This window comes from Panthera tigris, chromosome D1, assembly GCF_018350195.1.
Source record: "Panthera tigris isolate Pti1 chromosome D1, P.tigris_Pti1_mat1.1, whole genome shotgun sequence".
NCBI classification, from domain to species: Eukaryota; Metazoa; Chordata; class Mammalia; order Carnivora; family Felidae; genus Panthera; species Panthera tigris.
This window is the reverse complement of record NC_056669.1, coordinates 99,870,003-99,885,887: the sequence shown is the minus strand read 5'-3', so window position 1 is coordinate 99,885,887 and position 15,885 is coordinate 99,870,003. Positions and strand designations below refer to the sequence as shown.

General features: G+C 39.1%; 2 protein-coding genes across 2 annotated transcripts; one reads left to right on the top strand and one right to left on the bottom strand.

Moving 5' to 3' along the window:
* The first annotated feature begins 2,780 nt into the window (after window positions 1-2,780).
* Window positions 2,781-3,731, top strand: LOC102955767 (olfactory receptor 4S2). Its single transcript, XM_007095369.2, has one exon. It carries the CDS (start codon window positions 2,796-2,798, stop codon window positions 3,729-3,731), a length of 936 nt encoding a protein of 311 aa, XP_007095431.1. The 5' UTR covers window positions 2,781-2,795.
* A 5,688-nt stretch (window positions 3,732-9,419) lies between these two features.
* LOC102957744 (olfactory receptor 4P4-like) lies at window positions 9,420-10,346 on the bottom strand. The gene has a single exon (XM_007095375.1). The coding sequence runs from the start codon at window positions 10,344-10,346 to the stop codon at window positions 9,420-9,422; it is 927 nt and encodes a 308-aa protein (XP_007095437.1).
* Window positions 10,347-15,885: the final 5,539 nt, after the last annotated feature.

The following is a 15,885-nucleotide window of genomic DNA, read 5'->3' as shown; positions in this document are numbered from 1 at the left end:
AGCCCTGAACAATACTGGTGAGGATTTTTTCTTCTAAAACTTAAAATAAAAAGGGTTATTGAAAAGGGGAGTTAAATAAAATTGCTATATCTTGAATACCTGTAAGATAATTATGAGACACTGTTCTCAGAAATAAGGGGAGAATAAAATCATTAAGACGATGATGAGATAATAAAGTGCATCTACACATGATTATAAATTACATATATTTATAATCATGTATAAATTATGGTAGCATGATTGTGAACAAGAAAATAACAATAATTTCAAAAGAAATGGAGGCATTGTCATGTTTGAAATGCTCAGAAACAAGAGGAAGAAATTATTGGAGATGAGTCTTGATTCAAAGAGAAATGAGTTCCTTTAGGACCATATATATAGACTGAATAAAAGAAGGATAATACCCAGGCTGTGTTTAAATGCCAGTTTCTTCTAAATGAAAACCAAGCGACATAATTCAGTTATCAAAAACTATTATCAAGCCCTCTTGAAGGGCTCTCTCCAGGAGAAAATAGCTGTTTTGTTTTGTTTTGTTTTGTTTGTTTTTGTTTTGTAATTCAGAAAGAAAAACGAAGGAGAAGGAACATGTAAAATCAGGGAGGGTAATCTTGAGTCTGAGTCTGAATTATTATCGCCATTTCAATTTTTTACCATTGTTATGATCATCATTATTTTGTGCTGAATAAGAGGAGACACGCCTGTAATGACTATTCTGTTAGCTCTAATACACAGACTTGAGGAAGCACAGCCTTGTAGTTTCCCAAAAGCTGGAAGTGAGGGGCACCACACCATGTTACTGCAGAAAGACAGTGGAGAGCACAGACTTAAGTAGAAGCCGAAAGTGCTGCATGTGACAGATCTTGAGGGGATATGGCCTCAGATGGACAAAATTCTTAATGATGAGCTAAGACACTGTGAAATCCCACCCTAACCTACAACTCAAGGAATCATTTCCGTCTGTGGCTCAGTTTGGGGAAGAACTTGTACGTTTAAATCAAAACTATTGCACGTACCCCTTTCCATACATACGTTCTGGTGACCTCACTAGAGCTCTGGAGGTCCCAGCACTGAAGATGCAACTTATATGGTCCTCTTCCTAAATCGATTTAAAGCATTTCCAGTGATGACCTCTTTGAAATATGTAAAGCGTCCTCAGTGGGAGAACTGATACATAACTAGCATGAAACCTGAAAGATTAAAAGGATGCATGAAGGAATTAGTGAGATTAAGGGCAGAGTCCTTCCTTTTCTTTTCTCTTTATCTTTTTTACTGTTTTTTAGCTGACAGACAAATGTTTAAAATAACTACGGCAGGGGCGCCTGGGTGGCTCAGTCAGTTGATTAAACAGCAGACTCTTGATTTTGGCTCAGGTTCTGATCTCACGGTTAGTGGGTTAAAGCCCCCAACTGGCTCTGCGCTGGGGCCTGCTTGGGATTCTCTGTCTCTCTCTTTCTCTGCCTCCCCCCACCCCTCTCTCTCTCTCAAAAATGAATCAATCAATCAATCAATCAACCAATCAATCAATCTACTAAGGCAAAGTAATCCCCAGGGAATCCTCAAACACTGAATCTAAAGATGAGAACTTACCCCTAGATTTCACTTCCCCTCCTCTCAAATCCAATGGGTTTTGATGTGTCTGTAAAAGTTCCTTTTAAAAAAAATTGTTTTAATGTTTATTCATTTTTGAGAGACAGAGATAGAGCATGAGAGGAGTGGAGCAGAGAGAGAGGGAGACACAGAATCCGAAGCAGGCTCCAGGCTCTGAGCTGTCAGCACAGACCCCGATGTGGGGCTCTAGCCCACTGACTGTGAGATCATGACCTGAGCTGAAGTCGGACACTTAACCAACTGAGCCACCCAGACGACCCTCTAGCAGTTTCTTTTATTGCTTTATCTTCTTTTTCATTTTATTTTATTTTATTTTATTTTATTTTATTTTATTTTATTTTATTTTATTTTATTGCTTTTATCAGGGTTTCATGGCTATTCTAGCTGACAGAACTGAATTTATTTCATAGTAGAAATAACTGTTCATATGATAGCGTATAACGAAATTGAAACTTTCTTATTTCATAAACGGGATAACAGAAGCCCCTGAAACTAAATAATTTATCTAGAGTTACAGCACCACTGTCTCAGAATGAGATAATGAGAATTTTAGTCCTCTTTTTAACTACACCCATCACCACCTCATGACTATAAGAGCTTGATGTCAAATAAGGGACCATAAATTCATGGACATAAAATTCAGAGTTTCCTAAGAAGTGCTGCGGAGGTCACCCACCCCCAACTACTTGAACACTCATGGCGATATTCAGAAGGGAAAATATGATACATGTTTTCATTTCTGTGACAAAAATAAGGCAAGCTTTTCCAGATATGTAAATTTTACCATATCCCCCAACACCGAATTGTTTCAAAATTAAGTTGAGTGCCTTATACAGGATTAGAATTAGTAAATTTCTAGAAACAAGCAGATTTTTAAAAGCTTTTAAAAGGGTGAGATTCTTGGTTAGATGTATGACTTAGAGAATTTGCTTTATCTCTCTGGACTTTGTTTCCTCATCTGAGGTGAAAGAATGGGCTATCAGACGGAGGCAAGACGATCAAAACACGTACATCTCAATTTCTTTAAGTATGCATGCAAAACAGCAGCAAGTACCCATTTTTCCATTTTCAACTACTGCGATTCTCCATTTATTCTGAGTCAGAAATAAATGTCTTTTTTGCTTGTTATTTTTCTCTTTCAGGTAATTTCGCTGTCTCTTGGGAACTTGGCATGCTAGACTAATTCCATGGAAAAAATAAACAATGTAACTGAATTCATTTTCTGGGGTCTTTCTCAGAACCTAGAAGTTGAAAAGGTTTGTTTCGTGGTGTTTTCTTTCTTCTACACGGTCATTCTTCTGGGAAACCTCCTCATCATGCTGACCATTTACAGGGGCAAGCTTTTCGGGTCTCCTATGTATTTCTTCCTCAGCTACTTGTCTTTTGTGGATATTTGTTACTCTTCGGTCACAGCTCCTAAGATGATTGTTGACCTGTTGGCCAAGAGCAAAACTATCTCCTATGTGGGGTGCATGTTGCAACTCTTTGGGGTACATTTCTTTGGTTGCACTGAGATCTTCATCCTGACCGTAATGGCCTATGATCGTTATGTGGCTATCTGTAAACCCCTACACTATTCGACCATCATGGGCTGTGACAGATGCAATAAAATGTTGCTGGGGACGTGGATAGGGGGGTTCTTACACTCCATTATCCAAGTGGCTCTGGTAGTCCCGTTACCCTTTTGTGGACCCAATGAGATCGATCACTACTTTTGTGATATCCACCCTGTGCTGAAACTTGCCTGCACAGACACATACATCATTGGTGTTGTGGTGACAGCCAACAGTGGTACCATTGCTCTGGGGAGCTTTGTTATCTTGATCATTTCCTATACCATCATCCTGGTGTCCCTGAGAAAGCACTCAGCAGAAAGCAGGCGCAAAGCACTCTCCACCTGTGGCTCCCACATTGCTGTGGTCATCATCTTTTTTGGTCCCTGTACCTTCATGTATATGCGCCCTGATACTACCTTTTCAGAGGATAAGATGGTGGCTGTATTTTACACCATTATCACCCCCATGTTAAATCCCCTGATTTATACACTGAGAAATGCGGAAGTGAAGAATGCAATGAAAAGACTGTGGGGCAGGAAGGTTTTCCCAGAAGCTAATGGTAAGTAGTTGAAAGCGACAATTCAAGCTGGATGATCTTAAATTTTCTGATCTGTTCAGTGAAGACAGTAATAACAACAGCACAGGGTTTATTTGAGGAACAAAAGAGAGAATAACACATTCTAGACAACTGAGGTATTATTTATCGTCATTATTAATTATTATTATATTTGTTCTAATGTTTCATAATTAGATAAATTTTCTGAAATATCGAGGCCAGAGGAATTTTATTAAACTCACAAGTTCAGCATGATCTTCCTCAGCACCATTATTTTCTCTTCCCCATTTTGGCCTTTCTGCCATTTTCTTTAAAGATTGAGAGCCCTCTGTGAAGCATGTAAGGCGGTTTTCTAGCATTTAGAACTGTGATTGAAAAATAGTGAGCACTCAATATGTATGTGTTGCATGCACAAAAGTATACTTGAAAAATAACAGAGATCTGAGCTACAGAGCTCTGATATAAGTCCTCCAAAATACAGTGGAAACTAGCCTAGTGAGGCCACAAAGAGAGGTGAGATATGTGCAGCGTGTCAAAGATAAAACACGCTTGAAAAATTAAAGACCTGTTCTCATCTTCCGCTTTTGGGAGAAAGCTTTCCCTTTCTCCTTTTCCTCTAGGACACATTTTCTTTACCCAAACAATCTGCAAATTAGGGAAAAAACTACCTCCAAGATCCCCATTGTAATTTTAACACCCCATTAATATGCTTCTGCTAACTGACTTTGACTTCCCCGTAGCCAGCAGTCTCCATTAATGTAAAGTGACTAAAAGAAAAACTAAAGAAACTCAATGGAAGCAAAGGCATCTGTGATGAGCAGGTGACCTGATTCCACCCACAGGGCAAATACAACGTTGAAATGCGTGGTTTGGAAACTGTAGTTCCTCCAATGTTTGAACAAAGCAGCTTTACTGAATTCAGTGAACCATTCATCGCACATCCCTCCTTCACATCACACAAACTGAGCTTTATTTTCCTATAACAAATGTACACATCACTGATTATCCCTCTCATTGTTTTATTATTTTTGCACAAATCTGATTATTCAAGTTACTGCCCATACCTGGGTAAGTGTTTATGGCTGTGGAGTGTATGCGTATGTGTGTGTGTGTGTGTGTGTGTGTGTGTGTGTGTACGTTATGTTGAGAACTGTACACAGTGCTTTAAAAAACTATCTCTGATGTTGATACATTCAAAGAAATAAAGATAAGAAAGATCAAAGGCGGCACCATAATTAGAAGTTATAATTAAAACATCGTGGCCGTGGAACCACACAAATCCATGTTTATTGTCCCAGCTTGGAATCTCCATGCACTTCCATTTGCTCAGTTTTTAATGATTAGGTCAGTGCTTCTCAAACTTGTCCAATCATGGGAATCATCTTGAGAGACTTTGAACAGATAACAGAATCTGTGCTGACAGTTTCTAATATGCGAGGCCATAATTAAAGGGTATTCAAAAATCTGTATTTTTAACAAGCTCTTGCCATAATTTTTGTACAGTCAGTGGCATATCTTAGCACTTAGATTTAGAAACACTGGAACTAGATGATATTTGCTGTTCTTAGAGCACAAGAGGTCTGTGAGCCAATAAAATCCACAAAATCCTATATTTGAATATATGCCCATGTCTATTCTACTAAGCAATGCAAAGGGAGCTAAACTTGAACTAAATTTAGGAATCAGGGGAATAAATAAACATTATCCATTTGTAAATTTCCTCCACAATACTCTTCCCTTCATGTCTTGGCACTAATAACATCTTGAATATCAAGGTATGTTAGTTCTATTGAAGGTCTGACATCCCTAAGACAGTAAAAGCTGACAGATTTATTATTCTCAGGGGCCAAGAAGCAGGACATATGAAATAGTATTCGAGTTTTTACCAGTGACTTTATACATTTATATCTGTTCACAAAGGTTCCCCAGGGTCATTCCCAGTCAGAGGAGCTCAGAGAGTCTACTCTTGGTTCCTTGGAAAGAGATGACCAAGAATCATTGGAACCTAGACTCTCCCCACTTCCAATAGGGGTGAGTCTGGTTTATAAGATGACTTTATCTCATGTGCCTAAAACCACAACCTTGGCTGAAAAACACTGGAGTTTTATAGTTTTTGTAGTTTTACACCCTTGCTGTTACAAATGCTGTTACTCAGATATGACTCCGAGTAAAGCCTTCGTTGATGAAAATAAATGGCAATGCTTCTCACTTTCCTGATAGATAACTTAGTTTATTTCATAGTGGAAAATAATAAAAATGTGTCTCCTTATGTCTTCTAACCAGCGGTTATATTTCTGTCCCCAAGCACAGCAAAAACATTTGAACATGTTTTCTTATACTGCTCAATGTAAGATGCAAAACTAGTCTTCATGTTTCTCCATATTCCATCCTCTTTTTTTCATTTAAACATATCCGGGAGATTAAGACATTTGTCACAGGTCAGAACCTCTAGAATTTCACCATTTTTATAATAACTGAGTGGGAATGCCTCATTTTGATAGTGTTTTGATTATGTCCATACCTTACACAGTGACCAGTGTTGTTTTGAGACACAATGCAACTTCATCACTCGATCCAAGTCTTCAAAATAGTCTTTATTTCACATTTGATTATTTTTAATGTTTTCTTTTATTTATTTTTGACAAAGAGAGAGACAGAGCGTGAGCAGGGGAGGGGCAGAGAGAGATGGAAACACAGAACCTGAAGCAGGCTCCAGGCTCTGAGTTGTCAGCACAGAGCACGACGTGGGGCTCGGATTCGTGAACCACGAGATCATGACCTGAGCCGAAGTCGGCCGACTGAGCCACCCAGGCGTCCCTTTATTTCATATTTTAGTATTAAAAAAAATCCAGAAGTTCAGTGCACCACAGTGTAAAGAGAGACAGACAATGCCAAACTTCTGTAACCATCAATGGTAACGACAAACATCACATGTATAGAACATAAACTTTCAATTTCAGCAAAGACTAAGATAACATTTCTATTTTATGCGTGACAAAAATAGAGCTGCATGAAGTACACTGATCCTACCCTTAGATCAGCTGAACCCCAGCGTTTGCAAAGACACACTAAATGCTTATTGTATAAGCGACAAGGATTGCAGTGGCTCGATATGCCGCATTATTGAGGGGACTGATTCAAGAATAAATAGCATAGTCAAACTATAGAAGTGGGAATTCTGAACCGTACTCTTGAATTAATAAAACCCCCAATATATTGAGTGTATGATACCTTGAAAGGAACAGTATAAAAGGCCAAGCCAAGAGAGGTTGGCATGAGGCACATAGCACGTAACCTTGGTTATACACATAGAAGACCAATTCTAAATACCTAAGCATGCAGCCAGCCTCCCTCCTACTATTTCATCCATGGATAATATGTAGGAAAACAAGGAAGTATTTACCGTTCTTGGGTAGGTTCCTTTCCACCCCTCCTTTGTTGATAATTTATAAGAAGAATGTTAACAAAAGATACAGAAGAGCCATTTTCAAATAGACTTCTGAAAGGCCTGTCTTTGGAGAAAGACCAAATAGCAAATTTGTCACAAAAGGCAAATTTAATTCATTACCAGAGAATGTGGCCTATATATGTGTCAAAAACAAGCTTATTAAAAAAAATAAACACCAGAATTAGGCACCAGCCCATGCAGCTCTAGACATTTCTGTTCACCTTGACCTTTCTGAATTGGAGAATCCCATCAGGAGATAATCACCAGGACATCAACATCAAAACAAAATCATGACTTAATCTGCCTTCATCTTTCTTATCTCCTTTTCAATATATTTCATTATTTTTCTGCCTCCCCTTATGTTCTAAATTCCCTGATTTCAGACATGACACGTCAGGGTCTTTTGGGAAGAGAAAAACTGTTGCTGAAATCATCATCAACTATGGCTAATTTCCGTAAATGGACTCTTCACCTTAAAACTCAGCTTCCTTCAGACCCAAGGAAATATGGGAAACAAACTGACGGTTGCCAGAGGGAAGGTGGGGTAGGGGCTTGGGCAAAACGGGTGAGGCTTGCAGTTATGGAATGAATACGTCATGGGAATAAAAGGCATAGCGTAGTGATTATAGTCGATGGTATTATGGCAGCCATGTGTGGTGACAGACGGTAGGTACACTTGTGCAGAGCACAGCGTAACATATAGACTTGTGGAATCGCTAGGTTGTATGCCTGAAACTCATGTGACATTGTGTATCAACTATGCTCCAAAAACAAACACAAAAACACCCTGGATTTTTGTGCACAAGAGACAATAATAGTTCGAGTAACTAAAACTCAATTTCTTTGTGACGCCTTGGTGAAAAGGATGGGGCACTGGAAAATCACAGTTCTGTGCCTCTCATACTTGAAAGCTTGGTGACCCCACTCTTCTCTGGGCCTCCATTCCTCTTATCGCATTAGTGGATGACCCTCGATGATGTCAGAGACCCCTTCCAATTCACAAAGCTCAAATATTATTGTACAAACTAAGGAAATACGTCAATGCACCAAAGCTGGTCTTGGCCAATGCCCCAGTTTTCAGTGAATTACCTCTGCTTCTCAATCTAACCTTCTTTATTTCTCGCTGGTATAGGGGCCTGCCTGGGTAGAAATGAGACAGTTTTGCATTGCGCGAAGAATTGGGAAGAAAACGTCAAAGTATGCCATCTGCATAGGCAGCAGTGAAGATTAACAAAATGCACCCCAGGGACGTCCATGTCTCCAGCTAGGTGGCTTCCTAAGCTCAGGGTCTTCTGCAGGATGGGAGGTTTTCTCTGTTGCACAAGTACAGAAAGCATCAGTTTGTATACTCGTGAAGGATTTCAAGATGAGGTGGAAAATACGTCATGGAATTACATTTAAAGGAGCGCAGAGTGATATCCATGATCTAATTTGAAAGTTCTAATTCCTGGAATACACCATCAATAAGGTACTAAGAGTTAATTACAATAACTTCCATAAGTACAGTGTGAATTGCATAATGACATGTGTTACATTATTTGTGTATGTAAAGAGTTAAAATATACCATAACACTTGCAAATGTGGTGAGTTGCTTTATTTCTTTATTGTAATGGGTACCTCCAAAAAATGGAGTGCTTAGGACCCCTCTCTGTCTGTCTGTCTGTCTGTCTCTCTCTCTCCCTCTTTCTGTGAGGTGTCTCAGTCAACATTCTGTTTCCCAAAGCAGGACATAACTGTCAAACCATCCAGACCTTACAGTGTGCCCTAAAAAACTACTATAATGCCCACAATGACTGGGACCATGAAGGACAGACCTATAATGTTCCAGCATGCCAGACATAAGTTCCAGAATGTCAAAGCTAGAAGAGACTTGGAGGTCATGGGACCCATTCCCCTTATACAAGTTCGGAAAAAGAAAGTAAGAGAAAGAGGGTGGCTGAGGGGCCTCTCTCTTCAAGTCTTGCAACATTTTTTTTAAAGTTTATCTATTTTTGCAAAAGAGACAGAAAGCTGTGGAGAGGCTGGGGGTTGGGGGGGGGGGTGCGGCACAGAGGCTCCGGGGCTCAAACTCACAAAGCGTGAGATCATGACCTGAGGTGGAGTTGGATACTCCACTGACTGAGGCATCCAGGTGCCCCAAGTCTTGCAACATTGGAGGACAGCACAGCACCTCACTGCACCTGTTGTATTTGTTGGCATGAGGATTCTGTAGATAGAAAGATCCAGGAAAGGGTTTGAACACCAGAGACTTCATTTCCCTTCAGAACGTTTGCGCCAACACCACACTTTCCTCATGGCGTTCTTCATGTCTGTGTTTCTCAGCGTGTAGATGAGAGGGTTGAACATGGGAGCAATCATGGTGTAAAACAGGGCAAAAACTTTGTCGTTACTGACAGAATCAGCCACAGGGACATACGTGAAGATGAGGGGCAGGAAGAACAGGAACACGACAGTGATGTGAGAGCTGCAGGTAGAGAGGGCTTTGCGGCGGCCCTGGGATGAGCGGGTCCTCAGGGTGGACAGGATGATGAGGTAAGAAATTACCAAGGCAACAAAGGTCAAAATGGACATCACTCCTGTGGTGGTAATGATCACAATAACCAACAGGCTAGTGTCCATGCAAGCCAGCTTCAGCAAGGGGAAAACATCACAGAAATAGTGGTCTATCCGATTGGGGCCACAGAAGGGAAGTTCGACCATAATCAATACGTGGAGGACTGAATGGATGAATGCTCCGATAATTGAGGCCATCACAATGATATAGCACACCGGTCTGCTCATGATGACCATATAGTGAAGGGGTCTGCAGATGGCTGCATAACGGTCATAGGCCATGGCCACCAAGATGAAGATCTCAGTGGCACCAAAGAAGTGGGCATAAAACATCTGGGCCATGCAGCTGTTGTAAGAGATAGTCTTCCGCTGGGCCAGCAGATCTGTGATCAGTTTGGGGGCCACTGTGGAGGTGAAGCAGACATCCATGAAAGACAGGTAGCTCAGGAAAAAGTACATGGGCTGTTCACTGAGGCGGCTGCCCCTGATGGTGAGAAGAACGAGCAGGTTTCCGGAGAGAATTGCAATATAGCAAAGCGAGAACAGCACAAAGCAGGCAATCTTTGCATCCTCATCACTGAAAAGTCCCAGGAGGATAAATTCTGTGATGTTTTCATGTCCCATTGCTCCTGTGGGTTTTATCATTTAGAGGGGAAAGTTAACATACGTGAAACATCCAACTTTTTAAAATTACTGGTTTATTTTAAAAGTCATCCATTTATTCAATAAATATGTACAGATTATTTATGATGATACACTCTAATTAGTGCTAAGGGTCGAGCAGTGTATAAAGTACATGCAATCTCTATCCACAAGTGGATACAGTTCATTAGAGTAGACATATACTAACAATAATAGCACAGATAACTAATTGAAATTATAATAATTCCCAACGTTTCACACTTACTATGAGCAACAAGATGAATGAGGACAAGATGAATGTTCCTTTTTAGGTCAAATTTTGAGATGCAATTTCTGCATTATATTTTCAAGAGTGATTTTTGAATCTCCGGTGTGTATAAAAACGGCACTGAGGTTATCTGTTCTTCAAGGGTGGTTCTGTCATTCTCAGCCCTTCCCGGTGACTAACTCTGTGCTAAATCCTTAAAGTTCAGGAACATCATTAGACATCGATGAGCTCATAATTTTAAATATCAGACCTCTAGGTGACAATTTCAGAAAGTGCCTTTAGAACCTTTCCATGAACTTTTGTAAACACGGAGGGAGGGCAAGAGCCACGATGAGATCTTTGGGGAAAAGGATTGCTCCATTGCATGGGGTTCTGGTATATTTCTGGCTTCCTGAAATTGACCTCATTTCCCAGTTTACTCTCCAGTCTAACCCAGGAGTTCTCACTGTTTTTGTTTCACTGTTTCACGCTTTCTGGGGCTTCCCAGTAGGACAGTTGCCTTGGAGGGGCAAATTGCATCCAGAGATTCTTTTCCACTAGATCTGTTCTACTACTTTGTATCTCTTTGAATTGAACCGCTTTCTTTCCTTCACAGGCTCACAGGCCCCAGTCCTGAAATATGTTAGTTAAAAAGGACATGTTGCTCCGGTGCAAAGTGTTATGCTAACTCTTACTTCCTTTTGGCAACTTTATCTAAAATGTATCACAAAACTGCTACACTCAGTGCTCACTTTTACAAAACCTACACCTCCACCCTGATAAAAGGTGTCAGCCTGTTTATGAAGGGTTATAATGGTCATGGAGCAATGCCTTTTACTTTCTGTGAGTTCTTATGAGATTACTTTAGAAAAATGTACATTTGGCATAAAAAGAGATTTTTTTTTTTTTTTTTTTGAGGAGGGGGAGAAGAGTTTGGAAAAGGAGACAAAAAAATCCAAGGCAGGTTCCATGCTGAGCATGGAGCTTGATGCAAAGCTCGATCTCACAACCAGGAGGTCATGACCTGAACTGAAATAAAGAGTCAGGTTTTTAATTGACTGAGCCACACAAACACCCCACAAAGAGATTTGTAATAGGATTTTAGGGAGTTTGTGGACTTTCGGATTGAATTCCACTCATGAACCCCAAATTAACACCCTATGGTCCAATTTCTTGCAAAAATATCTGGAAATATCACCACCACACAAGCAAAACCGTGTGTTTCTGGGCTATGGTGTGATTGGTTTAAAATAAGCGGTGAACGATTATTTTATCTGTAAGCTATCTATTCTTTCTTGAAAAAAAGAATTTCTGGGGTGGCTGAGTGACTCAGTCGGTTAAGTTTCCGATTTTGGCTCAGGTCATGATCTCGCTGTTAGTGGGTTCGAGCCCCACGTGTGGCTCTGCGCTGACAGCTCAGAACCTGGAGCCTTTACTTCGGATTCTGTGTCTCCCTCTCTCTCTGCCCCTCCTCTGCTCACACTCTGTCTCTCAAAAGTAAATAATAAGCATGAAAAAAGATTTTTAGGTAGAGAATTTCCTTATTGAGTACATAATGGTATTAAAAGATATAAAAGGATTGAAACAAGTTAAAAGATTATACCATGTTTATGGTTAGGGAAGATCAATATAGGAAAGATGTCAATTCTTCCCAAATTAATCAATACACTCAATAAGGGGAACAAAAGTTCTGACAAAATTTTTCATGAAAAACTGATTTCAAAATTCAGAAAGAGTTAACATCCAGAGTAAGTATGTTAACTTTTTAAAAAGAGCAAAAAGATGGGGCGCCTGGGTGGCTCAGTCGGTTAAGCGTCCGACTTCAGCTCAGGTCACGATCTCCCAGTCCGTGAGTTCGAGCCCCGCATCAGGCTCTGGGCTGATGGCTCAGAGCCTGGAGCCTGCTTCCGATTCTGTGTCTCCCTCTCTCTCTCTGCCCCTCCCCCATTCATGCTCCATCTCTGTCTCTGTCTCAAAAATAAATAAACGTTAAAAAAAAAATTTTTTAAAAAAAGAGCAAAAAGAATAGACATACTTTTCAGAATTGACGTATATTATAAAACTATGGCAATTAAAAAGTTGTAGGTAGAGACATATTGCTGGACTTGAAGACAGTCAATAAATGAACACATATATACTGGAATTTAATCTATATTTAAGTTGAAATTTCAAATTGATATGAACTCCAGAGAATTCAAAATGATGTGAATTTTAGTAACTGATGTTAGGACGTTGACTCTCCCTCTGAAAAAAAAATATGTATCTCACAAGGCACAAAAAACTATAACCCATGTGGTTGAAAGATACAAATGTATCAAACAAAACTAGGAAAAATATTTGAGAAATAATTAGAATGGGTTTATAGCTTATGTAGGAACAGTTTTTAAGCAAAGCACAAAAAGAAAACTTATTTAAAAAATAAAATCTATTTAAAATTTCTATATGACAAAACTTCCTATAAACCAAATATTTTTAAAAGTGGCAAATGGGAGTAAATATAAATTTTGCAAATCAATCATATAAAGATAAGTAGGCCAATTTTCTCTATTTTTCTCTAAAAGAGCAAAATGTTTGACAAGGCAATACACAGAAAGGAAATTACTGCTGGCCAAAAGTGTATATAAAAATATTCAACCTCATTAGAATCAGGAAAATACAGATTAAGCAAGAATAAGATACTATATTCCCACTCATCAACTTCATAAAAGATAAAATTCAAAAGGCTGTCCATGTAAAATTTTGATGAAGGACCCAGCAAAACTCCCCCAGAAAGCATATAAAAGGGCATTCTTTGCAGACATTTAAATTTGGAAAATAGGTGTGATCTAAAACCTGGTAATAGAATGGAAATAAGGGGTAGTATCTTCTTGTTAGGGAGAACTAGACGAGCTTAAATTTTGATCCCTAGGAGACATCTACCATGATAAAAATCACTAAGATATATTTTTGAGTGGAAAACATAATCAGGTGCACAAAAATAATCACAGTATGATAACATACATGTTAAGAAGAAGGAGGAGGAGGAGGAGGGGGAAAAGAAGAGGGGAAGGAGGAGGAGGGGGGAGGAGGAGGAGCGGGAGGAGGAGGAAGGGGGAGGAGGGGGAGTGCTTATAAATTAATAGGAAAAAGTGTGGAAGGAAAGATTTACTTTTCAGAAATAAGGGGGTGATGGCCAAAGGGGATTTCAGTATTATACAATGTTTTAATTTCTTTATTAACGAGATGATATTTCATTATTACTTCTGTAATTTAAGTTAATTTTAAAACTCATCATTTTACGGGCACCTTCGTGGCTCAGTTGGTTGAGCGTCTGACTTCAGCTCAGGTCATGATCTCCCGGTTCATCAGGCTCCCTGATGTCATCCGGGCAGGGCAGAGCCTGCTTCAGAACCTCTGCCCCCCTCTGTCTGACCCTCCCCAACTTGCACAATCCCTAAAAAAATAAATGAATATTTTAAAAAACTCATCATTGTATAATATGGTTTAAGAAGAACACAATACGTAATGAATGAAATTAAACAAAAATTAAACCTTTACCAGAATTCAGTAAATTTATGACTCATCACTTATTACTGCATTGTTTCCTCAATGACTTTAGCAAGTGTAGACATAAACACTCCTCCTCAAGCATTTTACGCATTAATTGTCATAAAAAATGTAAATATAACTAGATGGATACATAAGTACCCAACTTCCATACTCCTCCATGAGGAGATATTTGATATAAGGAAACAGGAAACACATCTACAACTGCACCTACATTCACACTAATATCTGCATCGCTTTTACACCTATATCTGGATTTTGTCTTTATCTCAGCCTTAGAACATCTACTTATACTGTTATAATCCTGATAAAATTTAAAGACATTTCAAGACGATTTGCTAACTCTATCACTGTTACCATTGAAGATTCAAGTTCATAGTTTGCTCTTTTCTCATGGCTCCTTGTTTTGTTGCACTAACACCAGCTTTTATTTTGGTTTTAACAAAAGGAGACAGTAAGTCTGCAACAGAGATTGCCAAATAATCAGGATTTACCGCACAAAAGGTTAACAGCCTTCAATATGTGTGTACTCAATAGAAATGCCACAATATTGAAAATTTCTGCTTACCTGAAATCTTCGCCTCTGGTGCAACAAGTTCATTAAGAAAATCTACACCAGACAACATCCTAAAAAGGACAGTCAGGACACTGATATTCACTCCACCTTACCCCAACCTCTAAAAAGGGGAATAAAAAAACACTCAACCCTTGACTGCCAGGATCATCTTGGTGCCCTTAGTCTCACAGAAAATATTTCTTAGGATACAAGACTGACTGCCTAGTTCCTAAAATAAAATTGGCAATTGTATTTGCAAGAGAGACAGCTTATAGTGGGAGAAAGTGCTTGAATTGGGCTGAATGCGTTCCACCATAGTGTCCACTAAACCTGAATGGTCTTAGGCAAGTTACACACCCACTGAGCCTTGTTTTCTTCATCTGTAAAACAATGATAATAATAGTACCCACCACATTAGATTTTGGGGAGAATCGAAATAATACAGTCATCTAAAACCTTTAGGTACAGATATGTGCATCTAATATTGTAAGAATTAACTACATATTAACTTATTATTCATTTTAAAAGGACTAATATTCTATAAATGCTTCACCATTCGTAAGACAAGGGGAGCTCTGGGAATAATTTTTCCTCAATGAGTTTAACATGCCACTGAATACAGATTTCTACAGAAGTTTTGACAACTAACCTTTACTGAAAATCCCAAACGAATGACCAAGACTTGGAGTAGCTTAATAAGATTTCCCATTTCACAGATAGGAGCACGGAAATCAAAGTAAAAATTTATTCATGAAGACGTTCAATATCCTACAAAAGATAATCTCTTATTATTTAGAATAAGTGAATCAAACACTTCAAGAAAATAATTCTTTTATCCCTCTATTTTACTTAGGTCATTTAGTATTTTTCTGCATTTTTTTTTAATTTTAATACTAGGGGCACCTGGGTGGCTCAGTCAGTTGAACATCTGACATCGGCTCAGGTCATGATCTCGCTGGTTTGTGGGTTCGAGCCCCGCCTCGAGCGCTGTGCTGACAGCTCAGAGCCTGGAGCCTGCTTCAGATTCTGTGTCTCCTTCTCTCTCTTAACCTCCCCTGCTCATGCTCTGTCTCTCTCACTCTCAAAATGAATAAATGTTAATTTTTTTTTAATTTTAATAATATATGTATGATCTATCTTTGTTACAGAAACATTCATCAGTTTAATAATTG